This window comes from Pteronotus mesoamericanus, unplaced genomic scaffold (genome assembly GCF_021234165.1).
Source record: "Pteronotus mesoamericanus isolate MK-2021 breed Mesoamerican mustached bat unplaced genomic scaffold, CSHL_Meso_final scaffold_582, whole genome shotgun sequence".
NCBI classification, from domain to species: domain Eukaryota; kingdom Metazoa; phylum Chordata; class Mammalia; order Chiroptera; family Mormoopidae; genus Pteronotus; species Pteronotus mesoamericanus.
The window spans coordinates 2367072-2393263 of NW_026555323.1; the positions used below are offsets into that span (position 1 = coordinate 2367072).

At 42.0% G+C, this 26192-nt stretch overlaps 1 protein-coding gene, 1 long non-coding RNA gene and 2 other non-coding genes across 5 annotated transcripts; all 4 read right to left on the bottom strand.

Moving 5' to 3' along the window:
- Positions 1–109: 109 nt before the first annotated feature.
- On the bottom strand, positions 110–17761 carry LOC129061244 (uncharacterized). Of its 2 annotated transcripts, XR_008528124.1 has the most exons (5): positions 12546–17761; positions 3373–11976; positions 2870–2978; positions 2263–2454; positions 218–1553 (listed from the first exon to the last, which is right to left on the bottom strand). It is a non-coding gene; the product is annotated as an uncharacterized LOC129061244 (long non-coding RNA). The 2 variants fall into 2 exon arrangements; XR_008528123.1 differs by having other exon boundaries at positions 110–1553; positions 3373–17761.
- Positions 15814–15880, bottom strand: LOC129061310 (small nucleolar RNA SNORD64). The gene has a single exon (XR_008528141.1). It is a non-coding gene; the product is annotated as a small nucleolar RNA SNORD64 (small nucleolar RNA).
- A 436-nt stretch (positions 17762–18197) lies between the features above and the next one.
- Positions 18198–18270, bottom strand: LOC129061312 (small nucleolar RNA SNORD107). The gene has a single exon (XR_008528143.1). It is a non-coding gene; the product is annotated as a small nucleolar RNA SNORD107 (small nucleolar RNA).
- A 3628-nt stretch (positions 18271–21898) lies between these two features.
- SNRPN (small nuclear ribonucleoprotein polypeptide N) lies at positions 21899–26192 on the bottom strand. The gene is made up of 7 exons (XM_054561976.1): positions 26125–26192; positions 24885–25036; positions 23693–23804; positions 23151–23303; positions 22638–22776; positions 22171–22296; positions 21899–22076 (listed from the first exon to the last, which is right to left on the bottom strand). Exons 1-7 carry the CDS (start codon positions 26125–26127, stop codon positions 22039–22041), a joined length of 723 nt encoding a protein of 240 aa, XP_054417951.1. The 5' UTR covers positions 26128–26192; the 3' UTR covers positions 21899–22038.

Here is a 26192-nt window from a genome sequence, read left to right on the forward strand (position 1 = left end):
GACAGAACTCAATGGACTAGGTAAGAACTGACAAGCATCCATAATTTTGAAGTATTAATAGAAGATAAGAAATTAGAAAGTCAGCAATCTAAGAGGGGGGATTTCTGTAGGATAGAGTAGGTTTTGAAACAAGTGGTTAACTGCTTAGATCACAGTGAATACTTCGTGTATGTAATGCTTTCAAACTGTAGCAATGATTCATGGAAAAAGAAAAAATGAAAAAATAACAAAAATAGAAGGAAATACAGACAAAAATGTGTAATACTAAATGTAAACATGTTTTTAAAGAAAAACACAAACACAAAAGGCATAAAACAGAATGATTATATTTGAATACACACTTCTTTACAACCAAAAAATAAAACAGCACAGTAAAATAACAAAAACATGGTATTTCATTTGCAATGCATGCAGTATGGTTAACATTTTAGTCATAAATGAGCTCTTAAGAAACCAGTTACAAAGACACTAATTATCCAAGGAAACTGGAAAAATCGAAAAAGAAATAATACAAATGACAATTAAGAACAAAGAATATGATGACTGAGCTGAACAATGACAAAAGAATAATTTCTCTGTAGTTTCACACCGTCAAAGAACAAAAATGCTGTGTTGTATAGTCTGAACTCTCATAAACACTGACAAATTGATGAGCAGCATTTATATTTAGGTAGAAACTACTGTTTTGATTCAAAATGTAAATTTTTGATATCCTTAGCCCCAACATTTCTAATTAATTAAAATTATTTCAACAAATTAGTTTGAACAAATTCAAAATGAGTTATACAACAGCGAGTTTACTGCATAAGGAGTATGTAGAGAGCATCTGGGCCCCCAAACACTACTTAACTATCAATTTACTCAACACAACCCAAAAGGATGTGCGCACACTCCATTAATAGGTAACAGCATAGGGAATACAGTCAAAACACTCTAAGCACTGCGTATGGTGCCAGGTGGGAACTTGAAGTAAGCGGTGAACACTTTGAAGTAGATGACTATCTAATCACTGTGCTGGACACCTAAATCGGATATATACTAGTACTACGTGTCCAATATAATTGAAAAATAAAGAGACAATCTATACTAGGTAGTAAAATAAAAAGGAAAACAAAGGCACTTGAAGGAAAACTATTGAGTATATAATGAACAACTACCTATGTCCTAAAATCACAATAAGATGACTTTTAAGGAATACATTTCAGATCCGCCCTGCGGTGCGTGGAGTCAGACACACGCACTCAGCGCTCCCGGGAACATGGGGCCCCGCCTCGGCATGTCCCAGGCCTCCCGGGAGTGATGGCTCCCTTTGCTCCATCTCCGGGGACTCAGTCCAACAGCAACAATGGAAACGGTCAACATGCCTCTTACAAGTCTCCACGACACCCTTCAGGGCACTTTCCAACATGAGCTTTCTCAGTCCCATGTTCTCATCTGCAGGGAGCATCCCTGGCAACACACAAAAGCGGCGTCTCCGACACATGATGAAGATTGTCTTTTGGGTCTGAAGACGGTGGCAGAAGCAAGGGCACCGGCTCCTGTTCGGTCACCCCCTGCATGGGCACAATGGGGAAAGCGGGAACAGGTCAGAGACGTGGCTCATCAGACCAGCAGCACACATAATACAATTCACTGTGCAGTGCAATGGGATGATCATTCTATTAGGAATAGGTAGCACGTGAGTCAAACCTAAATGAAAGAACAAGGGATTCCGAGAAAAATGGCTGGTCTCATACCATGAACGAGAAAAAGAACGAAGTGAATCTGCACCATGTAGGCATTCAGATGACTGCATCCCTGACACGGGTTGGCCACAGGACACGGGTGGCCACAGGACATAGCAGCAGTAACACTGCGTGCCTTCTGAAGCGAGGTCAGAAAGCCATGCCACCGTCACAGGCACGAACACTCAGGTCTATGGCGCACCTTCTGGAAATCTAGCTGTGGGGGCGCTCTCGTGGAAGCCTCAGCTGCTCCCACCCCCCAGTCCCCGGCCCCTCATGCCTACCATGGGCACGGCCAGCCTCTGGCTGCTTGAACCTCTCTCTTTCACGGGGTCTTCCCACATGTTCCCACAGATATTCCAGTCCTGTCTGAAAGGCTTGGCTGCACCATCAGGGGAAAAATACACCAATGTTTTAAGCCACTAAAGTTTCAGGGTTACACATTACGTAGGAGGAACTAACCTGAACAGATCTCAAAACCCACCAGCTGCCACAGAAACTCATTAAGCTTAAAAAAAAAAAATAAAAAGCAGAATACCAGCTCTGCCTCCGGCAGCGGCCTGCCCTGCGTCAAAGGAGCGGTCATCCACCCTCAGGCCTACTGGTCCTGGGCTCTCAGGCAGGCGTGCAGCGCACAGCAATGAGGAGCACTCCACAGGGTGGTGGCGCCAATTCTTGGGACTAATAACAAGGACAGCAAAAAAGTGTAGATTCCTGGAACTATCCGTTCCTGCCAGGGAAAAAGGACATTGCACAGTAAGAAATGAACCATTCTCGTGAGAAAGCTGAGGCAGCAGGTCAGGCAGGACCTGACTACTTTGCAATATCAGCTCCTTTATCACGCTACAAAATTGGAATCACAAAATTACGATTTACCGTTTCTTTCAGAACACTAGTTGAGTTGCCAGGTTTCGTCATAAATAAGGCAATTAACTGAAGTAAGAAACATATTCTCCTATATTCTGCATATACTCTGTGTGTTTCCTTTGGAAAAATCTCAATTATAAATAATTTCCTCATTAATTCTCCAGCATGGTTGAAACGCCAGTGTGTCCAAGAACAACAAAGAGACAGCCATTTTCTCTTTCTTGAGCCTAGCTGTATGTCATCCTGAAACAGTATTTCCTAATCCAGAAAGTTCTTACCTGTGGTTCAGTTGAAATTTAAAGGAACTTCACAGAAAGGCAGATGTTCCTGATGATGTTAGCTGTCCTCTCGTTATCTGCATATACGTTTCTCTTCCATCATGTTCACCTGAGAAGTATACAAGGTTAGATACAAATGAGATACCAAGACAAACATGGGTAAATTTACATAGGGAATGAAAAGAATGAAATATCGGCAAAGACAACTGCCCAAAGCGAACTTTTCTCTTTCGCCTTTTCAGAGCACCTTTAGCACAAACGAAGAGAATACTGAAATGTTTTTGTGCTAATCCTGAATAATCTAAAACCATAAACCCTACTTCAAATCCTTTCCCCGGAATCAACTACCCTGAAAGGGAGAACATAACCCATCCTGCAAATACTCTCATTAGGTAAGAGTAGCTCCCAGCATATCCTAGGACACCTATCAGAAATACTAAACATGGAACTGCCTGCCTTATGGAAATTAGCCCTTAGAGAAACTTTCCGTGGCTGGGAGTCACCTTCGGTCTGCTCCTCAAATGGACGTCTGTGGCTCGTACCTCCAATGCCGTCCTCTCCTCCTCCTCTCCTTGGATGATCGGTTCTCTGTGTGACACTGTACAGCCGCTGCTGCACTCGTCCGAGTCACGTGCTCTTCTTCATCTCTCAAACCCGCCATACATGGCCAGTGGGAACATAAGGCCGGACGCCGTTGCCCAATATTCCCAAGATATTTATAGGCAAGATTGAAGAGGCACAAGTTGGTTGTATCGTTACAATTCCTTGTTGGTTAAATGTTCAGTTCGAAATGCCTTTTAAATTTTAAATGCAGAAAGTAAAAGCAGTCCTCCTTTTCCCATCTCTCCATGCATTTAAATTTTGCCATATTCCTCCAGACACCTTTCTCTTCCATAATTCTTAACAGTCATTTTAGATTGTCGTGTAGCAATATACAAATATATGGATTAAACAATGCCTCACTGTTTAACTAGCACGTGTACAGAAATGTCAAAAAGGCGGCCCAAACAATTACCATTGTAGCCACAGTGATGATGAAGGCTCCTTACTCAACTCTCATCATAACAGGACAATCCCGTTCCCCCGTGGGCAGAACGGGAGGCGGGTGGACACACCGCTGTCCACGCGCAATCGATTACTCAATCTTTGTTCAAAAATGACAATTTTAAGTATCAAAATATTTCCACTTAAGACTGTTTTGTCCACGTTTAAATTATACTAATGATTTGTAAGCTGTACTCGTTACCACCTCTCCTTTAGTGATGTGTGTTTCAGCTGGTCAACGTCCCACTCCCTCCTTAACATTCTTCTTCGTATTTCTGAGTTGGGATAGATAAACTCACAGCAGTGACTTACATCATTTCTCACGTTTTACACATTCAATTTTGATTGTCATTACCAAACTGCTGTTCAAAAAGATATTTATACTTTGATCAATACTGGATAGGACCATCTTTCTTAAGAAAGCTTCATAATTTACACAATAGGCAACTGAGATACACCATTTTTTGGCATTTATCACATAACATTCAAAAATACCAATTCATCAAAAAACTTTAAAAAGTTCTCAGAGAATATTAAAAATATTCACAGAGGAATTCTCTCATACAGATGCATATATATGAAAACAGGTTAAAAATAAGATATGAAGCTGCTTATACTTATATAAAAACTAACATATATTTAAATGTAACATGAAGCAGGTTTCTAGAAATGCTTAAGCTAAGAATACTATTTCCATAATTTTCAAGAGAAGAAAATGAAAATCAGTAAGCTAAATAAATGAGCAAAAAAAGAACATCATCTTATCTATACTCCTAAAATGTTTGTATATGCATTACTACATATGGCTATGTGGATACATACATTTGCAAAGAGATTTATCTAGCATAGCAAAGTAAGAATTACTTCAGCAATGTTATCTTTAACCTCTGAATAGATCGCTCAGTATGTCTGAATGTGACAAAGTGACAATTCCCTTCTGAAGTCTTTTTCTTTGTACTAGAAACACATCCCAGGTGTATTTTCTGTGGTAAGTATACACTCTAATCTTTTCTTATACATGAGAACCTAACAACATGAACATATGGGGATAACCTGTTACCCCCTCTCGCAAAACCTCACCCAGAAACCCCAGAATGGTCACCCAGCCCTAGGGGGCGGAGCGTTACCCACCACCCACCACATTGCTGAAATAGTAGAGAAGCCAACTACGATAGGTTGCAATGAAATATTTACAAAATTTTGCGAAACTCCCAGCATCTAGAAAAACTAGATGTTTAAATTGATATATGTACCTGTTATTTACAAAGTTGTCTTGAATGTAGTCATGCAGCCCAATTTAAAATACAAAATTGTACAATTCAAAAAGGTAGAACAGAGGTTCATATAAAACACATCTCCTATGATTAAAATACATAATGCCCTATTAGCAATACAAATACAAAAGTATGATGTTGGCTTTTAACATGTAATAATACAAGCACTAAACAAACACTGGCTTAAACGTAGCATTTTCTCTCCAGCGAGAAGTCGGAAGTGAAGGCGCCGTCCGCCTGCCCTTTCCTCCCCGACCCCCCCCAACAGTCCCAGGCCCGTGCCCAGCTCTAGAAACCCACCACTCCAGCCACGTCCGTGTGAACGCGTTCCTAACACGTATCACCATGAGGTTTTACAATGGATTATTTACAAAATTATACTCTGTGAGACTCTGTACACGTGAAAAGACTAGATGTTAAAACGTAAAAAACGTGTATCTGCCTGTTATTTACAAAGTTGTCTTGAATATTGTCATGCAGCCAAGGGAACACATACAGAACTGTGTATAGTTCCAAGAGGTAGTATAAAATTCACTTAATGAAGTCATTAGTATCTTGAATGTTAAAATAAGAGAAAAAACACAGAAAAATGAGTAGGCAGAGTACAAAGGACTTTTAGGGCAATGAGAACACTCTGTAGACCTTACTAACGGATGAGTGTCATTATGCAGGTATCTAACCCCATGGAATGTACACCACAAAACCGAACCTCTAATGCAAACGATGGACTCCGGGTGACTGTGACGTTGCGCTTTAGGGTTATCGGCTGTCACAACTGCCCCCTCTGACGGGGATGTTAGCAGTAGGCATCGCTCCCCGAGGTTCGGGGCGATGGCAAGGAGGGTTATGCATGTGTGTAGGGAAGGGAAGCCTTCGTGCCTTCCCCTCAATATTGCTGTGAATTTAAAACTGCTTTTCAAAAGTATTAATACAAATTATATAAGAGAAACATCAGGAGATTTGGTACATCCAAAAACACCAAATATATTCACATGGTATTTCAAAATAATTCGTCCGTGTTAGAATGTCAAACTATTCTTCGAGAATGGGGTAAAATGCATTATCTTGTCCATTTCTCCTCTTTAACAACCAAATTAATGTATTAATTTTTCAAAGCTCCAAGAGTCTCTTAACCAATGATTAATTGCCATGGTGTTTTTAAAAAACAATGGTAACAAATTTACAGTAAAATATTTACAGGATTATACTTTGTGAGACTCTCAATACATCCAGATATTTCATTTGTCCAGTATTTACAAAGTTGTCTTGGTTATTGCTATGTAACAAATGAACACAGAACCATGTATTTTAGATAATCTGTAAATTGCAAATTGATTTCCATCATAAACTTCAGTATATCTGGGAAAATAACTATCATAAATGTGTCCCTGAAATAGAGGTATTTTTATATAAAATGGACAATTTATACAAAATCAATGTAATGATTACTATCTAATTGTTCTTCTAAGTAACAACGTGAGGTAAAAATACTTTCAATGCTTTATATCCCACATGAGTGAAATCATACAGTTCTCAGCTTGTTCTGACTGACTTATTTCACTTAGCACGATATTCTCAGGGCCCCCCGTGTTGTAGGGAAGGAGGTCAGGGGCCAGTAAAGGGGAAGGGGACCCGATTAGCGTGACAAAAGATGGCCTGCCTTCGGGCAGTGGGCACAGGGAGCTATGTAGAGGTGATGTATCCCAGAAATGCACCCTTGAAGCCTGTATGATCTTATTAACGAGTGTTACCCCAATAAAGTTAATTGAAAATACTTTCAAAGCTTAATCTATCTCTTCCCTAACATGACAATGATTTTCTACTACTTTGTCTTTAATAGTCTCAGTAATCCAATTAAAACTACATTAAGGGGAATGATATCCTGGGAAAACTATCCTCTCCCATCCTTTTTCCAACATCCTATGTATTTGCAAAGCCCAATTGACCTAAAGCAATTATTATAAACACAGCTGTTTAGCAAACCCAAAGAGACACCTAGGTAAGAGTTCTTAGAACTATCTGCAGAAGTATTTCAGCCTTACAGTGTAACAGTGCCATGACCGCGACATACACATGTGCGCTATCAATAGCCATCAGAGTAGAAGCAAGGAAAAAAGAGTAATCCCCCAGCGATGCTATGAGACAACATCCACTGCCCTTGTCCGGAACCCTTTACCCACTCAACGTTAAGGACAAAAGTCCAACTACATTAATAGTTCCTGATACTGCAAAGTGCACCAGCAATGAACACGTGTTTTAAAGATGAATACCGTGCAGTCTAAAGATCACAGCAGACCGGATTTGTGTACCATGTCACCAGGCAAAAACGGCATATGTGCTCTACTTTTAGGTGAAATATATTCTAAAATGACAAAAATTTCTGCATATCTACAAAGTTATGTGGTATAGAAACAAAGATCTGATCAGATTAATCATCTCCCTTCACAATATCCAACATCAATATATTTACTCTCTGCGTGTGTGCGTGTGTGCGTGTGTGCCCGCGCAAGCGCAGGACAAGAGGGCATTGTTACATACCTAGGAAGTTCCATGTTCTCAGAAGCTTGTCTACTATACATACAGCAGTCAAGTACTTCCCTGCTCGGTCCCAACATTTAACATTCAAAAATTAGATTGGAAGAAAATTTATACATGTTTACATAGTTTAAAATATAAATGGTATGATTTATACACTTCAATAAAGAATGTCTAATGAAAAGAAAAAACAGAATACAAGTCTTCTAAAGCAAGCCTAACTCATGAAGATGCACACTCCATAGACAAAAACAGGGACTCTACATTCAACAATTCAATGAACATATACTTCTAAAATTATTGATAGTAATTCTATGTACCAAACTGTTTTAGAAAACATTCAGCTTCTATGTACAAAGCAAAGAAATAATACAATCATCCTTAACCAAATACATCCCAAATAGACATAGTATAGCAATTCAATTTGCAAAAGAGGTTTTTCAATTTGTCAGTTTGGTAGCGAGAAAATATATGCCTATCAGCAAATCCTATGCAGATGTTATAAAACAAAGACATTTGTCCACTATGTAAATTAGCTAGCAGCCTCACAGTACCTTCCAACAAGTCTCTATCCTGACTTTTAATGATCAGTTCTATACACTCATATACACATATGTACATGTACGTATATGTGTACACATGTATACACATATGAATATGTAAACAATCCTTATATTTCAAGGACTAAAAGTTTAAAGCAAAAACTTATGTATTCTAACTATTTTATATACAGTGATCTAAAAAATACCCCTTTCAGCTGCCCAATTATTTATTCAGAGATAATATGACAACCACTAGGGAAAGTTTGCACTTTATATATAATAAATATACCTATAAAACATGCAAATATAGTAGCTCCTATTCTTTAAAAACATAATACTGTGTCTATTATATACATATAATACAAAAACATTCTTTTGTCAGCCCACATATAATGAACTTGGGTTTGATATACCATTGCTAATGTCCCCGTAAAACATATAAATCACCTATACAACTAGAAATAAGTACTTTAAAACAAGAAAAAAATCACTAATATCTCTAAAAGTCAAGTTGCCTTGGCAAGGGAAAACTTTTCTAATGAAGGCTACTTTACCCCATGTGGAGATTTCTCTAAGCTGTGCCACGAACTGTGTTCTGTGTGTGTACAACTGGAAAGCCATGAACAAAGGCCAACCTGTAGTTGCAATGACACCCCCAAAGTTAGGAATCGGGTCATCAAAACCAAATGATACTAGATACTCCACATTGTATTTATCGCAACTTGAACATAGAGCCTAATGATCGAAAGAACACAGGGAGAGGCTAAGTCTAACATCTTTGGCAAACAAAAAAGCTTCTATCCTAGTGAGTTGATACATATTTATATTACATTTACAATGATATATACACATGTAGAAAACTATCAAAACAAAAATATTCAACATTTGTAACACTGTTTATAACTAAATGTATAGCAGTATGTTCCAGACATAAATTAATGTTGAAAGTCTACCTATTTAACATTAGAACATTTACAAAATATATGTAGATTCCCAACATCTGATGATGGAGTCACGCCCCAAATGTCAGCCAACTGTATGCTTGATAAGATGATGTAGCAACACTTTTTCTATTATTTAAAGGGTAATAAAGCCTACACAGCTCTGCACACCCATTATCAAGCATAGAGCAGCCACTCCATCACTCCATACACATTTTTACAGAAACATCATTTACATAGTAACATCTACATCCCCGCAGAGCAGCCTTATTAAAATGTCCACGTGACAGCTGTATACGGAAAAATCCCCCGTCCCCAAAACCCCTCAGCAATAACCCATTCAATGATTTTAAATGCACATCATTCAGAGGTATTCTGACAGTTCTATTTTTATAATCATGTATTAAAATATTTCTTCTATATATCTTACCAAACTCTTTGTTAACAATTACATCAGGAAAAGTCACAAAGCAATTGTATTTGGCTTTTTTCATGCACATTATTCTCGATATGCACACAATACCTAGTGCCTCATTTTTTTTCCTGATTAATGTGTTAAGAACACCATTCCTTTTCCGTTATCCCTGAGCACACAATGAATACAGAATTGTGTATATCTTTACAAACGTCCTCAAAATTTTTGTCTAAAATATTTTCCAGAAGACAATTTCATCAAACATGTTATTAGAAACTTCCTAGGAAACCAGCTCTAATATCATAACCACCATTTAAAAGGTTATCTAAAATAATAGATTTGTTTATAAATGTAGGCCTCTGTGCTTGAGTATTACATTCCCAATAAAAGTTTAACAGAATAAAATACAATGAAAACTATTACGTGTTGAATTTCATTCTCTTCATCTTCAAATATCAATGACAGTTCATATACATTCATTATTCACTGAGTATTTTATATTTACATTTTAATACCATTACCTACACACAAGCTTTATGTGTCCAATAAAGTAATTAGCGGGATTAGATTTTGGGCTGTCTTAAAAATGCTTTGGAATTAAAAAATGAAGATCTCAGTATTTTATACATGCATACAAATGTCACAAATGCATGGCTTTTAATGGTAAACCTTACGAAGGTGAGTTGATACTGCATGACAAAAAAAAAATGCTTTTTGTCCAAATCCAAAGATGTCCAAGGAAATGTAAACATTTGAAAGGCAGGATGAAGTTCAAAAGAGTATAAATCTACATTTATTTTGTCTTTGTTTTTGTAGCTGGTAAAGCTTCTAGTTCAACTCAAATGTGCTGTCCTTCCCTTTTCCCCAGATTCCTGCAGGGCTGGCTTATGGCTACTGGATACTGTCTGGAACAGCCCAAGAATACAAGTTTTCTCCGCTTGAAATAAATTTCAGTTCAATCATCGCCCTTCACACACTTGCATTTTGGGGAGCAACAGAGAGGCTGTCCTGATGCTGTTGGGCCAGGCACAGATGCAGGCCAGAGCCACAGAGTCACTCCTGATCTGGCCAAAGACCCCTAAAAGCAGCATAAGGTCGAGACTCCCACAGCTGTCCAGGGACAGAACAGTTCAGGGGTCTCCAGAACTTGACACGGAACGGTTACCAATGCAGGAACAGTCCCTCGGGCTGTGATCTCCTGCTCGTCTACGTTCATGGATAAGAACTTTTCAGAGAACCTGTACATCGTCCTGGGCTGCAGTCACATTGATTCCTTGCTGTACGCACTTCAGGAGATTCTTACAGACCAGAAGGTGAAGAGTGAAGGAATATCATCACAGGTTTTAAGAATCCAAATGTTCAGAAACTGCAAGTGGAAAGTTTCCCATTTCGACAGTGGCAAAAGATGCTCTAAATATTACCAGTTTACATAGTCTTTGCTCTCTTCTGATTATTGCTTATTTCTAACACTGCTGAAACACGATGTGGTTCGTCACCTCTCCCAAAGACTTCTCTGGCAGACAGACGAAAGACAGAATCTGAAGACAAAAAGAAGTAAGGCGACCGGCTGGAAGTTCGAATACAGTTTAAAGATGTCCAAACTCTCAACTAGGAAGGTAGCGCCACCCAATGAAGTCTGAGCAGCATCCGCCATGCAATCTGCGCTCAAGGTTTGGGGGTGAAACCCCTGTCCACCTTTCTTAGGCTCCATCTGTGTCCACCAATGACAGCCACCTCCTTGCCTCCTAGTTGGCATCTCCTTTTTACATTTCTATAAAAGTCACAGTCAAATACACAATGACTTTGAAATGATGTTTATAGGTGACATTGAGATATTTCACATGTGGATATGATTTTGTCATTTTAAAAACTGTTCAAAGTCTTCTTTTAGAGGGAGTTGTAAAAGTTGTTTATGTACATTACAAAAACCAAGGAAAAAATAATCTATGTAATTTTACCAACCTAAATAATGATAGATACACTTCCATATTTTTTATGTGGCCAAGTAACCCTTTACCTACTAACAAGTAAACTGTTTGTGTACTTCTCGCTAACAATGAACTCTTCATCTCTAAGAGGTTTTCACATGAAATTTCTTCAGATGAGCACAGGCTTGTCTTTTTTAAACGTTAAGTTTACTCTCCAGTGAGCTAGACTGAACAGATGGATGTGTACAATAAAGCAGACCCCCTGAAGGGACACCTCTTTCCACCGAAGTCCCAAGCTGAAATTTGGCGCTGGCGTGGAAGCATTACTCTAACTGATGGAGTAGGCAGGCTGAGTGTGAGATAGTATCACCCAATTCTCTGATCGCAGCAATCTGGCACAATGAAATGTCCTGCTTCTTGATTCAAACCTTCATAAAGAGTATGAAAAATCAAGGTTTAAACTGAAAGCTAAATTTTGCCTTTTAACTATTAGGTCTCATTGCTTATACCTTTTGTTCATTTATAAGTGGATTCTGTCAATAACAATATACCAATATAGCAAAATTATTCACTATCCATCCAATCCCTACTAGATGTCAACTATTATGCTAGGCCTTGGAAAGAAAACAGTAATAATGACATCAAGGGCTACAATGAACCGTGAATGCTTTCCCCCCATCAAAGAATATCAGAACAGTCACTCTATGCCTTCTTACACCATTTTTCCAATCTTAAACCAAGTATATTTTGGTAGTTCAGGGTTTTTATGAAAGTTTCTTCACTGTGACTTTAGGAATTGGAGGGATGGGATATTTCTATCATTACACGGACATAATTCACTCTGTAAGGGAAACACCTTGTCTACCTGGTCACAGCCATGGCAGTCAGTCAAGCTCACTAGAGTTACACATGATGCAACAGACACATTAGAAAAGTGACGCACATTTCTTGCCATTCTACAAAAATAAGAAAACCAGTTATCATTGCAGTAACTTACTCTCATAGGAATCATAGATCACAGTTTTCAAAAATCCTGTGATTTCTCCTTGTGTTCAGCCTAAGCCACAGAAAAAGAAGGCTCCCTGTTTCAGTTTTAGGTCCCTTCTATGTCACAATTTTTGAATATCCTCCATGATTTCTCATTTCATTCACTCTAACCCATAGAGAAGAGGTCTCCGTGTTTCCAAATAGAGTTCCTTGATAAGTCACAACATTTCAAAATCCTGTGATTTCTCATTTAGTGTATCTCACAGAAAAGAGGTCTCCTTGTTTTAAGAGTTCCTTCATAAGTCACAATTTTTAAAGCTCCGTGATTTCTCCTTTATTTATTCAGTTCATTCCACAGGGAAAAAAGTTTCTTTCAGGTCTGGGCTCCTTCTTAATGCGCTGTCCCATGGAGTGTGACTCTGACTTGACCTGTGTCTATGTTCTTTAGCACTTCCAATGTTGGGAAACCCCAACTCAAGTGGCTGACTTTCCAAGTTTTTTAGTAACGCAGACTGTCCACTGTAACGCCGTTCCCACAGAGAAGCGTATTTACAAAACAGTACTTGATTTCAATATCAAATATAGTTAGCACAATATTTACAGCCAAGCTACAACATACATTTTAAATTTCCCCAGCAAAGAGCATCACCCAGAAGTTCATTGGTGTTGCCAGTTTAAATGGCCCATTTAAAATGACCCAGAAGTGGATGTTTAAAACAAACATATGCCTAAATGCAAAGTAATTAAAGGTGTGCACGGCTCAGGGACCCACGGAGAACACCAAAAGGATACAACGTCGTCCCTGAAGCCCGAGCATGACGTAGAAACTGCCGTGTCCGGGAATCGGCACCCTAGTGAGATCACATCTATTCTTCACAGCACCTCAGAACATCTCGTTTTCTGGAAATTTCTGTGTATTGGTCATTTTTATCCAAATTGAACCAAGTAAAAAATTTGGGTAGTAGTACATCATTACAAAAATTTAAAAAAATAACTCACTGCCTCAGGTAAAGTACATAGTATAAATGAACATTGGGAACCTGTTCTAATAAGATATATGGATTCACATTGTCCCTCCAATTTTTTAAGTATGTTCACCCATGCATTTGATTCCAATGGCTACTGTTAATCAGTTCTAGTTTGTTATTACAAGAAAAAATAGATCATTTTCCATTCATTTTATAAGACAACCAATTTTCTTTCAAAATTCCCTATTCATATTCATTGTTAAATATCCTATAATGTATTTCAATGTTACCCACAGCCATATGAATGAGCAGTCATATAACAGCACTTTCAGAAAATGAAGAAAACCTAGATGTTCTCTACATGTGGTGCCTATCCAAGAACATGTCAATTTCTCAGACCCAGGACTACGGAGCTAAAAAATGAAAACTGTACAACCCGCCAGGTGACTCTCACGTGCACTGGAGTTGGAGAAAAGTTTGATTTCCTCTCAGCTGCCCACACTTGTAAACCACGTGACCCATTCTAAAACCCACAGCAGGAACTGACCCTCCATGAACAGAAGACCCCGTGCTGCCTATGCAGTGACCTCAAGAAAGGACAGAGCCTCACAGGACAAAGCTGTTGGAGACAAGCACACTGAAGTTACCCTCACGGGGGCCAGCAGACGGTATTTCGGAGTCCTAACCCCCACACAGGAAGGAATTCTGATTCAGCTCTCAACGGACATGTCTCCCCTCCCATTTGGACAACACAAGGACGTGATAAATTCCCTGTAAAACCGTCTCCTTCCTTCTTCCCTTCCTGCTCCCACCACTGCGCCGCCGCCTTCTGCCAAGGCACTCCGTCCACTGCCATCACCACTAGCTCTGCTGGACCTGTTTCGCTTGGCAGCTCGGAGAGCTGCCACCATCAGCAACGAGGAAGTCGGCCTTCCCTCCTCCAAGAAACCACCACCTGATCCCCTTCCAAGGATTCGCATGTGAGGGGACTCCCTTTATGACACCTGCCCCCATGAATGGGTTTTTCTGCATGGGGCCCACCCAGCAGCTACCAGTGTCCTTTCTCCCTGCAGGAAGTGACCACTCTAGGTTGTACCAAACGGCTAAGGCCAAATGACCCTCAGGCAACACTGTACTTCAACAGGCCCCTAAAACTCAGTCCTTTCCTCTCACTCAACTGGATGCTTCTAATGTGGTTCAGGCAGAAAGGGTGGCTTCCTTCTCTCATTCATTCAGCATATTCCTGCTGCTCAGGACCCTCCACACCAAGGGAAACCAAACAAATCTCTGAGGTAGTAAGTATACAAACATTTCTGGCAGGGAAAACAGGGACTAAATAAGGTAAAAACTGTGAAAACACTAACTTACTTTAAAAAGAATGTAATTCATTGGAACCCCAACAGCTTTTCACAAGAAGCTGTTCACTCCTCACAGCATCACAACACCCACATCGTATTTACACTTCACGCGCGCGCGCACACACACACTCACTCTCTCTCTCATTAACAAATTAAGGTGACTATTTAAGGATAAGGTCTTAATACATTCAACTGTCCATGGTACCTTTTTTATACAGGCTTTTTTCTAAACACCTGTTTAATTACTATTCAACCCCCTCACAATGGCTACTATAAGCAAAGCACAAGCATCTAATCAGAGAATGTCATTCTCAGATAATAAAAGATCCGTTACTCCAGCAATGACAGATATTGAAGAATGATGAGAATAGAGAGACCCCATTTCAAAAAGGCAAAAAACCCTTCCTTGCTCTAGAGCTCAGATCCACCAATTGCCAAGTATCACTTTCACCCCCTTGAAATCAGAGCCAGAAATTCTAAATCTCCATCTGTGTCTTGCCAAGATAGAGGTGGAAACTGACTATGAATTAAAGTACTTACATTTTTAAATTCTCGTCCTAATACCAAATGAAGCAATGTCTTGACAACAAACTGGCCATTTCTCACTCATGTGGTAACTGGAACCCCTCATGGATTAGGGACATGGTCTCAGTCAACTCTGCTACAAGGTGGGAACCCACACTATCTCCCCAATCCTTACTCTCCTGAAGTTATCACTTGAAATGCACACTGAAAAAGGCAAAGGTGGGCTGTACCAATGTCACAAGCAGAGGAGATACTATATACAAAAGGAAACCAGAGCAGCGGGCCAGAACCGCCTCCCTCAACCTCACTGGGAAACCTGCAGCTCCACTCTCCCTGCACAACGCCCATGGGGAAACCTTTGAAATGACAGCCTGCAAGCGAGTGTTAGAACAGGTGTGCCCCACGTCCCCGGACGGACACTTGGGCAGGACTTCAGAGTACTCAGATTGAGCTTCACGGGGTCATGCTCAGGAAACACAGCTCATCATAAGTCAAGCCAAGGTCTTCCCAACACGAGCACACCTTGGTCAAAACACAACCACCTGCAGACTGCGCATGTCTAGTAATGCAAAGGCCCCCGGCTGAGGAGATGGAGGGGTGGATCATCTTTGGCAGCGGTATCGTTCAACTGACACAGAATTCAGGTGAAAACCCGGGGGTAAAAGCAAATGCACTGAAATACCCAGCAATCTGACAATAGCTTTGTGATCTTGAGTCTTACAAGTAGGTCAAGTAGCTCAGAATCCAGTTCCTTAAGCAAATGGTCCAACAAACTGAAAGCTGAAATAATGAAATGATAACAGACAGATATAATACCAGGAAGAAAGATGATCTCAGTTTCCTCTTTTCCAGTAACTTATTCTAATCCAACTGTAGAACCTAAACTACATTGAAAACAGCAATCAAAATATTCCAATGTGTGAAAAATCACTATGGAAGAATCGTGAGAATGGTCAACTAAAATTAAGGTAGATGAAACAGATGAAGCCAAGTCCAATGACAGGTCTATGAATGCAGACTGCATTCTGGAAGACCAAGAAGGCGGTCTAGGCTAGGGTCTATCATGCCTGATGCAAGAAACCAAAGCACTATGGTAATATAACACAACTGTTATCACTGAAACAGTACAAACTCCTTTTCCTGACATGTGTTTCCTAATAGACAGAATTACCTGTATCGGGAACCATATATTGTTACCACCGCAGGACAAGTAATCATGTACAAGAACCTTTATAAAGCACTGTACAAGTGTGTCTGACGTAATAGGATGAATTCTAACCTGTCTAGGCGATTTTGTTACCCTCATCCACTAGAAATCTGATACAACTAACTGATCTGCAACCTCAAACATGGAGTTGAGCTACGAAAAGACTTTCTTGCATCTTGTCCACCTCACCCCCTTGGAAGATTAAGTGTCCACCAAAGGAAGTAACTAACCTGGCAAGCCATCCCCCGCTAACCAACCAGTTCTCAGTCACAGCAAGGATACGCGGCGTGAGCCACATGGCCTCCAGGACTGCAACGGCGCGCCGCTGCAGGGACGTGGAGCCAGGAGCCTGTGAACCAGGTCTTCCGGCTGCAGCCTGTCCCGAGGACCCTGCGGCCCAGAGCGCCGCCGAGTACGAGAATGGAGGCACTTGAGAAGGAAAACAAAGCCACAGATGTCCCCTACACAGTCTGCCTGCACACAGTTGGCAGGTAACTCACTTCCTGAAGCCATTGATCGCCACTCACATCCAGAGCAAATGTCCTTGGAGATGCATTTGAAACACCGCTCTTCTCCTGGGCTTTCACTGTTCTCACTCAGCGGGCAAAGTCCTCTCACCCCCGTTACCTCACACGACACTTTCCGATTTCTCCTTTTTGACCTTTAATGGCCAACATGGGTCCCCCACACCTGCACTGCCTAGGAATTTCTATGGAGCTGAAAATCAAGGTAGGCCTAGATTATCATCACAGGGTCTCCACTGTAAGGAAGTGATGGTAAAGTATCTAAAGAATTGTATTCTATCATTTAAGAAACAGTAATTTCAATTAAGTATAAATGCTAAGAAACGAAGTTAGTGATACTGCCATTTCTTAACCCTTCACTGTGTCACATCCTGTACCCACTGATCTAGGGCAGGGATCCTCAACCGTTTGTAAAAAAACGTATTTCTGGGCAACCTGACTAAAAGAAAATAAAAGGTCTAGTTTTGAGTCATTCCAGAGACGGCTATCGTTGAGTCGGCTGTTGCGGTTTTTACATCTGACAAGCTACCAGGGAAGAGGCCAGGGCCCCTGACTGCAGTCAGGGATGCATGTTGAAAGCTCCTGCGGCGCCGGCGGAACACCGCTGCTCTGTGGCATGGACACCAGACAGGACGGAAAACCACAAAACAAACGGTCCTCACACACAGTGTCGGATTCCGTGTGACGGCGTTGCCCGTACTCCTTGCATTTCCACAATGTGAGATCCGCTCCTACCTGGACGACACTCAGACACCTCGCACCCTGGCGTGCAAGGTTTGATCCGAGAGGTGGTTGGTGGCCCCTCCTTTCCATCTGTCCTGGCTTCTGTCCCACTACAGATCTGGGCCTTCAGGGATCCAAGGATGAGCTTCATCTGTTGCTCTCAACACCATAAAATACATACAGAAGAAAAAAAAATTAGCTCGAAATGTCTGAAAATTTTTTAAAAGGGTGTTTGAGGAACTGGTTTGTGTGCTGGCGTCTACACCTGCCATACAGAGTACGTGAGGTTCTAACGTGTGACACCATTTTCTATTGAGAATAATGTTCCATCAAAGGTCTAGTGAGGCACATTGACTTGATTTCAGTGACATTTTAAAGCTCACAATTTGAAATCATTATGTTCAGACAAGGTCCTTTGTCATCATAAATCTAGCCAAGGCCTCTGCAACACACACTTACTTCTCTTTACAAGTTACTTTACCTGGAGTACTTTGCGTTTTTGTCCTAAATGCAGTTTATACGATTTTCAGGCTTGTTGCAACGGTACTGGGTAGGATCCACGCTGTCATGTCAGCAAATTCAGGGCTCAAACTCCCTCTTCTTTTCGGTCATCAACTATGTGGGCAAAAGGGTGATGCGTAAGATTTAAAAAGTTGTGATACAAATCACCCGTGACAACATGCTTTGCTTCATTTACTGAATATAATTCAAGTATGAGCACTATTTAAATTTATTTTATCCTAACCTGATGACCTGCTCGCTGATTGTTAGCCAGAAGGGGAGCGAGGGGGAGAAGGATGGGAACATCCTCGTAAGAGATCGGTTGCCTCTCATGTGACCCAATACAACTTTTTTTTAAAGATCAACAAAATGAAGGTTTTTTTCCTGACGTTTAAAACATGATTACTATTATAATTCTAGGCACGTGTTTTTATTATCACGTAGTTCCTTAATTGACTTGCTTGTATTATTCTACTACATGTAAAGATCTACAAGAAATAACACATCAGTTTTATTTACAAACATACAAGACTTCTGACTTCATCTGTATGTGAAATCTAAAAGTTGAACTCAAACAGTGATTGCCACAAGTGGGGGTAATGGGGAAATGTAGGTCAAGGGGTACAAATTTGTTATTATAAAATTAGTTCTAGGGATCAAATGGAGCATAGTAACTGTAGTTAATGTAGTACTAAATACAGCCGACTCAAACACGGGCTTAGGAATCTTGACCCCTTGCAAGAGTTGAAGACCATAAATAACTCACCCTCCCCGGAAACTTCACTGCCATCACCCCTGGATATCCACAAGAAATGGGATCCAATTCCCCGTGGGTACCAAAATGTGAGGATGCTCAAGTCCTTCATATAAAATGACAGAGAATGCATCCATTTGGCCTCCACATCTGCTGAAAGAAATACTGCTTTCTATCTGAGGCTGACTGAAGCTGCAGATGTGAAACCCCAAGATGCAGAGGGCTGGCTGTGCTTCTTGAAAGCAACGTGCACATGTCAGCAGACCTGCAGTTCCAACCCATGCTGTGCCAAGTCAGCGCTACCTGAAATTTGCTTAGATAGTACACTATAAATGTTCCCACCACCAAAAAAAGAAACTACGCTGATGGGTATGTTAACTAATCTTATTTGGATAACTTTTCACAACATATACTTATGTCATGTTATACATCTTAAAATTTCTATTATATCAATTATATATCTATGAAGGCAGGAAAAATTACAGGGCTTCTAAAATTGAGCATAATTACATAACTAAGAACCAATGAGTTTACAGAGGCAGGAAGCTACATCATTTTTGATATGCTTTTTATAACAAAGCCAGTTTATTAAACACAGAATACCAATAATAACTCAAAAGCAAAGGTTCAGGGCAGCCCAACTATTATATCCCAGAGTTCTCTTTGAAACTCTTCTGTAACCATAATGAAAACTTATATCGCTATCCAATGTATATAACGTGACGTTACAGTTAACGTGCCCAGGAAACCAGGAAGCCATTGCCTAACTGTGTTTACAACAAGAGCCTGGCTGGTGACTTGGTTGGTTGGAGTCCTGTCCCTTGCACCAAAAGGTTGTGGGTTTGATTCCCAGTCACGGAACATACCTAGGTTGTGGGTTTAACCCCTGATTGGGGTGTGTACGGAGGTAACTGATAACTGTTTCTCTCACATCAATGTTTCTCTTTCTCTCCCCACCCTTCCTGTTGCCTAAAAATCAGTAAAAATATCCTCAGATGAAGATTAAAAAAACAAAAACAATGCACCCCTCTGAACGTAGGATGATTTTAAGACGCTCCCAGCATTTCCTGCTGCGCTGGCATGCCCCCAAGTGCAGGCTGCAGCAGCTCAGAGCTCACAGTCACCCACAAAAGCCACAGTTCTATCTTCCACCCCTCATGGCATTACATGAACGGCTGTGTCCAGGTGCCCCTTCGTATGTGCCACAACCAACGTTCTCAGAAAGTTAAAGGACGTTCTAGGCAGAATCTCACCAATCCCACACAGCCTCTGGCAGTTAAGCACCTTCCAGGATCCCGAGTTCTTATCACCCCCCAACTTGCAAGAAGTGATCTTTAGTTAAGGAACTACAGGCATACCTCCCCTATACTGTGTTTCAATGCTGTGACTTCACAAATTGAAGACCCTCCACCAGCACAAAGATTCTGACTCACTTTGCTGGGGTGGTCTGGCAAGGAACGCGCACTATCTCACGGTTATGCCTGTGTTGGGCAAGAGGTTTTCTCCAAATGATGCATGATCAGTCAGGCCAAAATCTAAGGGCCACTCATGCCTGCAGATCTATGCGAGGAGGGCTGCTTTCCTTCCAAAAACAGAAAAATAAATGAACGCAAATTATTCGAAGGTAGTCCAGAAGGCAGGCTGCACAGAAAACAGGGCACTTTACGCAGTGTCCAGTTACATACACACACAACCTGTCATACACATCAGTCATTTTTATCTTATCTTCTAAACAAAGGAAGGCTTGGCTACTTTATATTCCTTACCTGATAGTGATCATCAACAGCAACTTTTGTCATTCTCAAAGTCCAGTGTCCTTGGGAGACATTAACTTGAAAAGCCATGATTTAAAAGGTGGAAAATATGACTGAAATACACACCTGTGCTGGAGGGGGAAAAAAAAATCAGAGATGACAAAACTGGTCTTAAGTTACTCAGGAATTAACACCGATCTATAAGCTACATCTTATAATCAGTACACCCCTTCATGCCCGCAATGAAAACTTCGCCGCAGAGGCTCAGTGTCCTCCCTTTTACAGGAATTTCACTGTTGCGTTACCATCTTGAACTGCATCTACGTATTTGGACATTGCTGTGTAACGATGTTATTTCTACCTATTTAACTAGAAGACACTACCTACTCCTCTGAACACTTCCAACATATCACTAAGTGACCCAATGGATATAATCATATTGCAGACTTTGGAGTATCAGCTATATTTTAGGGTGTGCATAACATAACTCCCCTCGAACGTGAAGTCCCGCCTCCCACACCCAGACCCTGCCATCGAAGTAAACGCGTACAGGATGTGCAGGCGAACACTCACCGTGGGCAGGAGAGACCGGTATCCCAGGACCCCGCCGTGCACTCTCAGGACACAACGCACAGAGCACCGCGTAAGCTGGTCGGTGGAGATAAAACTTCCAAGGAAGAAGCGTACCTCCTATCCCACATGCTCCGATTCCGCGACGGCCTCCTCCGACACGTGGCCTCACAAGGCCGTTCGCATCCTTGCAGCCTCCCTTCAGTGTGTCTGGCACAGTGACGTGGAGGAGCCCAGGCGTGTCTCAGCTCCACCACTCAACTGCCTGGGCCAGGTTTCCCAATGTGTCAAGGTTATTAACCAACACCAGCCAATGCAGAGTGAACATTAGGAAGCTGAAACAATTATCGCAACCATTCTCTCATAAGGATTAAAGAAAAACTTATTTAAATGTGTTGCTTGGAAAGCTTTACCTCATCCATAACAAAATACACGTAGTGTTCACTTTGACCTCAAAACCAAAAGACAAGGAAATGTACAACAGCACCTCACAGTTTAATTGCTCTATGCATTTATTAGCGAATATTAATGCTGCAGAGGGGACAGAAGCTCACAAACAACTCTACACAGTTTCACAAGACACAGTGCAGGCAAAGAGTGACTAAGGACCAACAGTATCCTAGGGTCTTGGTGGACGCATTCCTGGGGGAGGTGGACCTGGAAAATAAAGAGCAAAATTCCATGAAGTCAAAGTGCATGTGACCATCAAAGGACCTGGCTGGCCCTGCTGGGCACCTGGGAAGCCACTCACCTCTGATTCCAGGTGGAGGGGGTCTCATCCCTGGAGGAGGCATGCCTAGCGGGGTCCCCCGAGCAGGGGGAAGCCCAATCGGTGGTCCCATGGGTGGTCTCATACCAGGTGGAGGAGCCATTATGCCTATGAAAGAAAAGGGGCAGAGATGAGGACCTCACACAAAGATGACCGAACCCAAGAAAATCCTGAAAGAAATGGGCCCAGACGCCAAGTAGGGAGCTGGCCGACTTCCTCCTTGACCAGTCACCACGTAAGCCAGCTGCAACTGAAAGTCAAGCCCAAAGCCATTTAACTCAAAGCCAGTATCCAAAAGTGGCAACAGAGTCTAAGCTCCTAGTTAGGTACTGAGGCTGGGTCTTCTAGTGAGAATCTTTTCAGTCAACACTCCAAGATGCTACCATCTAGTTACAGACCCGCACCTCTAAGAACCAAACTCTTGCGCTTCCTGTTCCCCAGTTCCTTACCTGGAGGGGGGGTTGCCCGGCCCACAGGGGTGGGGGGAGTCCCCCGACCTGGTGGGTACTGAGTGGGGGCTCCAGCAATGCTGGCAGTGGCCGCCACAGCGGCAGCTGCGACGGTGCCTCGTCCCTGTGGAGTCATTACCTGAGAAGGACGGCCAGAGAGACAGACAGCACAGGTAAGGCACATCCTCATCACTCACACACAGAAAATAAAGGGTGGATCATGGCCTAGTAGACAGGAAATAGCAATAGCAATTCTGTACATCTCCCATTTTTCTCGTTTTGAAAAGTCCTGGCTCACTCACATTCTCCTTTAAATTCAATGTGCCCATTTTAATCGAATAAGCACTTTCTCAGCTCCGGTTTTCCCATAGTTCTCTGCATCCACCAACACACTGCGTTAGTCCCATCTCAGATCCGTTTACCCCCTTCCTATGCCTTTGTCCTCAGTCCCCTCCACAGCATGTGAGGCTCACACTGCACAGCACGGGCACTCAGGCCCCTCCACCTCCTCACCTGCTGGGAGGGTCCCCCTACCCCTCGGACCGGGCCTGCTAGTCCCGCAGGAGCCTGTGGAATCGGAACACCAGCTGGGACTCCTCTGCCTGCGGCCCTGCCGACCCCAGGGCCTCCTGCTGCTCCTGCCAGTGGGACGCGAGCAATGCCAGTCTGAAACAACAAGAGAGAGACGGCTTGAAACCAAATGCTTTAGCCAAGTAATCGCCGTCTTCAATCATCCCTGAAAGACAGAGCCTCCCCTGCTTTCCCACTCCGCGATCCGTTGGTTCTGTACTCAAAGGAGAACGTGAACCAGTGCACCCCGGAGGCACCCAGGCTCAGTGCACACTGATCCCACCCCTGTGCCCCATGTATGAGGACCCTGCCAACAGAAGAGCAAGTCCTCCCTTGCCCGGGGAGTGCCCAGCACGCAGAGTAAGTCATCAGAACCCTTGGTCCCGTGTTCCCCAGGCATTGTCCTCTGCACTGCCCGGTTAGCAAACATCTCACACCATCTCCTGCCCGCCACATTCATGTCCATCCTGCGGTCTCTTCCTTACATCTTTTGGGGGAGGTCCCTCCACGGTCATGGACACCAAGTTCTCCCCACGCAGTAGCACCAGACCCAAGACCCGCTTCTCTTCACGCTCTGGCTGCTTCGCATTCTTTGGCCTGTAAAACAAAAGTAACTTTTTGGTCCAGAAATTTAGGGACCATACATTCTCTGAAGTATTTATAGAGCATTAAACACTAATTGAGAAAATATACAAAGATGTTCACGTTAAAAAAGCTTTGGCAAACAAAACACACACGTCAGACTCAATTGGTACTTAAGGGTGACTGGTAAAAGCTCTTTTCCTATCAAAATTCAAACTGCCAGAATATTCCCTCAATGTTATAATACATCAGACCGAATTACTTCATTGTTAAAGAAACAAATGATTTGGCTGAAACTTTTAAGGCAGACCAACTGAAACCTCATTTTTCATGTTAAGATGGAAAGTAAAGTTTTTAAATTATTTTAACTATTTAAGTAAATCTTCATAACAAACAGCTGATTAAGAGATGGGAACATCAATAAACGAAGAACACCAAGTGGTAAAGAATTATGAACAGTTTTCAACAACAGCCAACTTTGTTTTCCTGGACTAAGCCCTTCATTATATAACCATGGGGAATTTCTGATAAACCCTGATTATTTCTTTACCAGTCAGCAGAAAAAATGCAGGGTGGTGCAATCATAGGTTTACAGTTGTTTGTATGGAAAATACAATAATACAAAAACTTTTTTTTTTGCATCCTCACAATGGTAAACCTGTGTGCGCTGCCCTGTGTGCCCGCATCCTATTTCTAACATATCTAGGTAACAGTTTCATTCATCATTCCAGCAAGTACCATCAGAGAATAAAAATCATGTATGACCTAATAAAGCATTATATAGGAGACATTATCCCTGTAGCGAAATGAGGATTACGAAGACTCCCCAAAACTCTGTTCAAATGCCTTTAGTATTTATCCACACGACAGCATTTTTATTCTTGTCAGTAAAAGATGAATTATTTAGGAAAAAAAAAATTGAAGCGTGCACCATCCTAGAATTTCTGGATTGATCTACCTTGTGCAGGAAGGAAGGAAAGTTAAGAGTAAAGGGAAGGGCAAGGTATATGTCAGACTCTGTTCACATGTGAGTAAGGAAAACTGATGTTCTCAGTCTCCCTCATCTGCCATTACCCAACCCCAAGGTGGCCTTACTTGATCTTCCTGAACTCATCACAATCACAGAGGATCAAGTTCATATGCTTGTCAAAAGCCTTAAAGGTGCCGATGAAGATGCGGCCATCTTGCAGGATGCACCTCATCCTGTAGTCGATGTGCTGCAGCATCTTGCTGCTCTTTCCCACAGTCTGGAAGGAGTGGGCAGAGTCACCAGCTTGTGGGAAGCTACTTTCCCGCCCTCTCCACCTCCTCAGCCAGTCTAGGCTGGGCTTCCCCTGCCCTTTCTGGGCTCCCAGCGAACGCTCCCCCATGTCTTCTCAAGCTATGGCGCCCCATTTGGACCCAGGGCCACTGTGCTCCTCCATGGAGCCCTGTCCTTCTCTGCACCTGCCCTCCGCCCTCCCCGTATTCCACCCCAATAGTGTTCCAGTTCCTTTTGCCCATCCCATGATTTTAATTCCTGATTCCTCCTCCGTTAACACTTGACCCTGTGAACTGTTTTTTTTCTACCTCTTCTACGGAACCACCAAGTATTGGAAAATCCCTCCCTTCATCTTTAATATAAATTTTCCTGCCAACTCCCATCAACCCCACGCAAGCGCAATGCGCTCGTTTTTGGTGCCCTGAAGGCCTCTGTCCTTTTCCCGTATTCGTCACCACTTGGGTCCGCGTTTCCCACTAAGGCATCTTTTAAAACGCTGTTTATCCTCATCTTTCTCCTCTCTAAAATTTTAATATGAAGACACGCTCCATCTCTTTTTACACCCTGTGAACCTTTGGAAGACCAAAACACATTGTAAAATAATCTAAGATTCTTTCCACTTCTTGAGAACTCGTTTTTGCCGCTTTGGGGTACCTTCCCGTGGGGAATGCAGGTACGTGTTCCAGACAAGCTGAACTTGACCAGGACTACCGCACTGAATAGGACGCTATTTCTCGCACTGCTTTCCTTTGTGCTCATCAAACCCCGCCATTTTCAAACAAGGCTTTGTCTATTGTAACCTGGCCAACGGGCCCCCCTCACCTGAGGAAGGTTTCTTACTAAAGTCATCGTCACCAAAAACTCACGTTATAAGACTCCTAAGATGCTTTCCAAACCATTTTACCAATATGACAAGACACTGCAGGTCTCCAATTGCTGGCCCATGCAGTGAGGTAACTATAAACCCAATTACTTCTCTATAGACGGACTTATGTCTAATACCACGTTCTGGCAGACCACTCTGTTCGGCTCTTAACGGTATTTGCACCCCCTCCCCCAATAAATGTATCTTACCATGATTGCTGTTCCACCAAGTCCAATGTCCACAGTAAAGTCTCAGGATCTGTCAGACCTAAGGGAAG

Coding starts and splice junctions, on each gene's coding strand:
- SNRPN (XM_054561976.1), bottom strand. Junction 23,805..24,884: donor GATGAGTTCAGGAAGATCAA/GTAAGGCCACCT, acceptor TTTGTTTTACAG/GCCAAAGAATGCGAAGCAGC. Junction 22,297..22,637: donor CCGGGCAACCCCCCCTCCAG/GTAAGGAACTGG, acceptor TTTCTTTCATAG/GCATAATGGCTCCTCCACCT.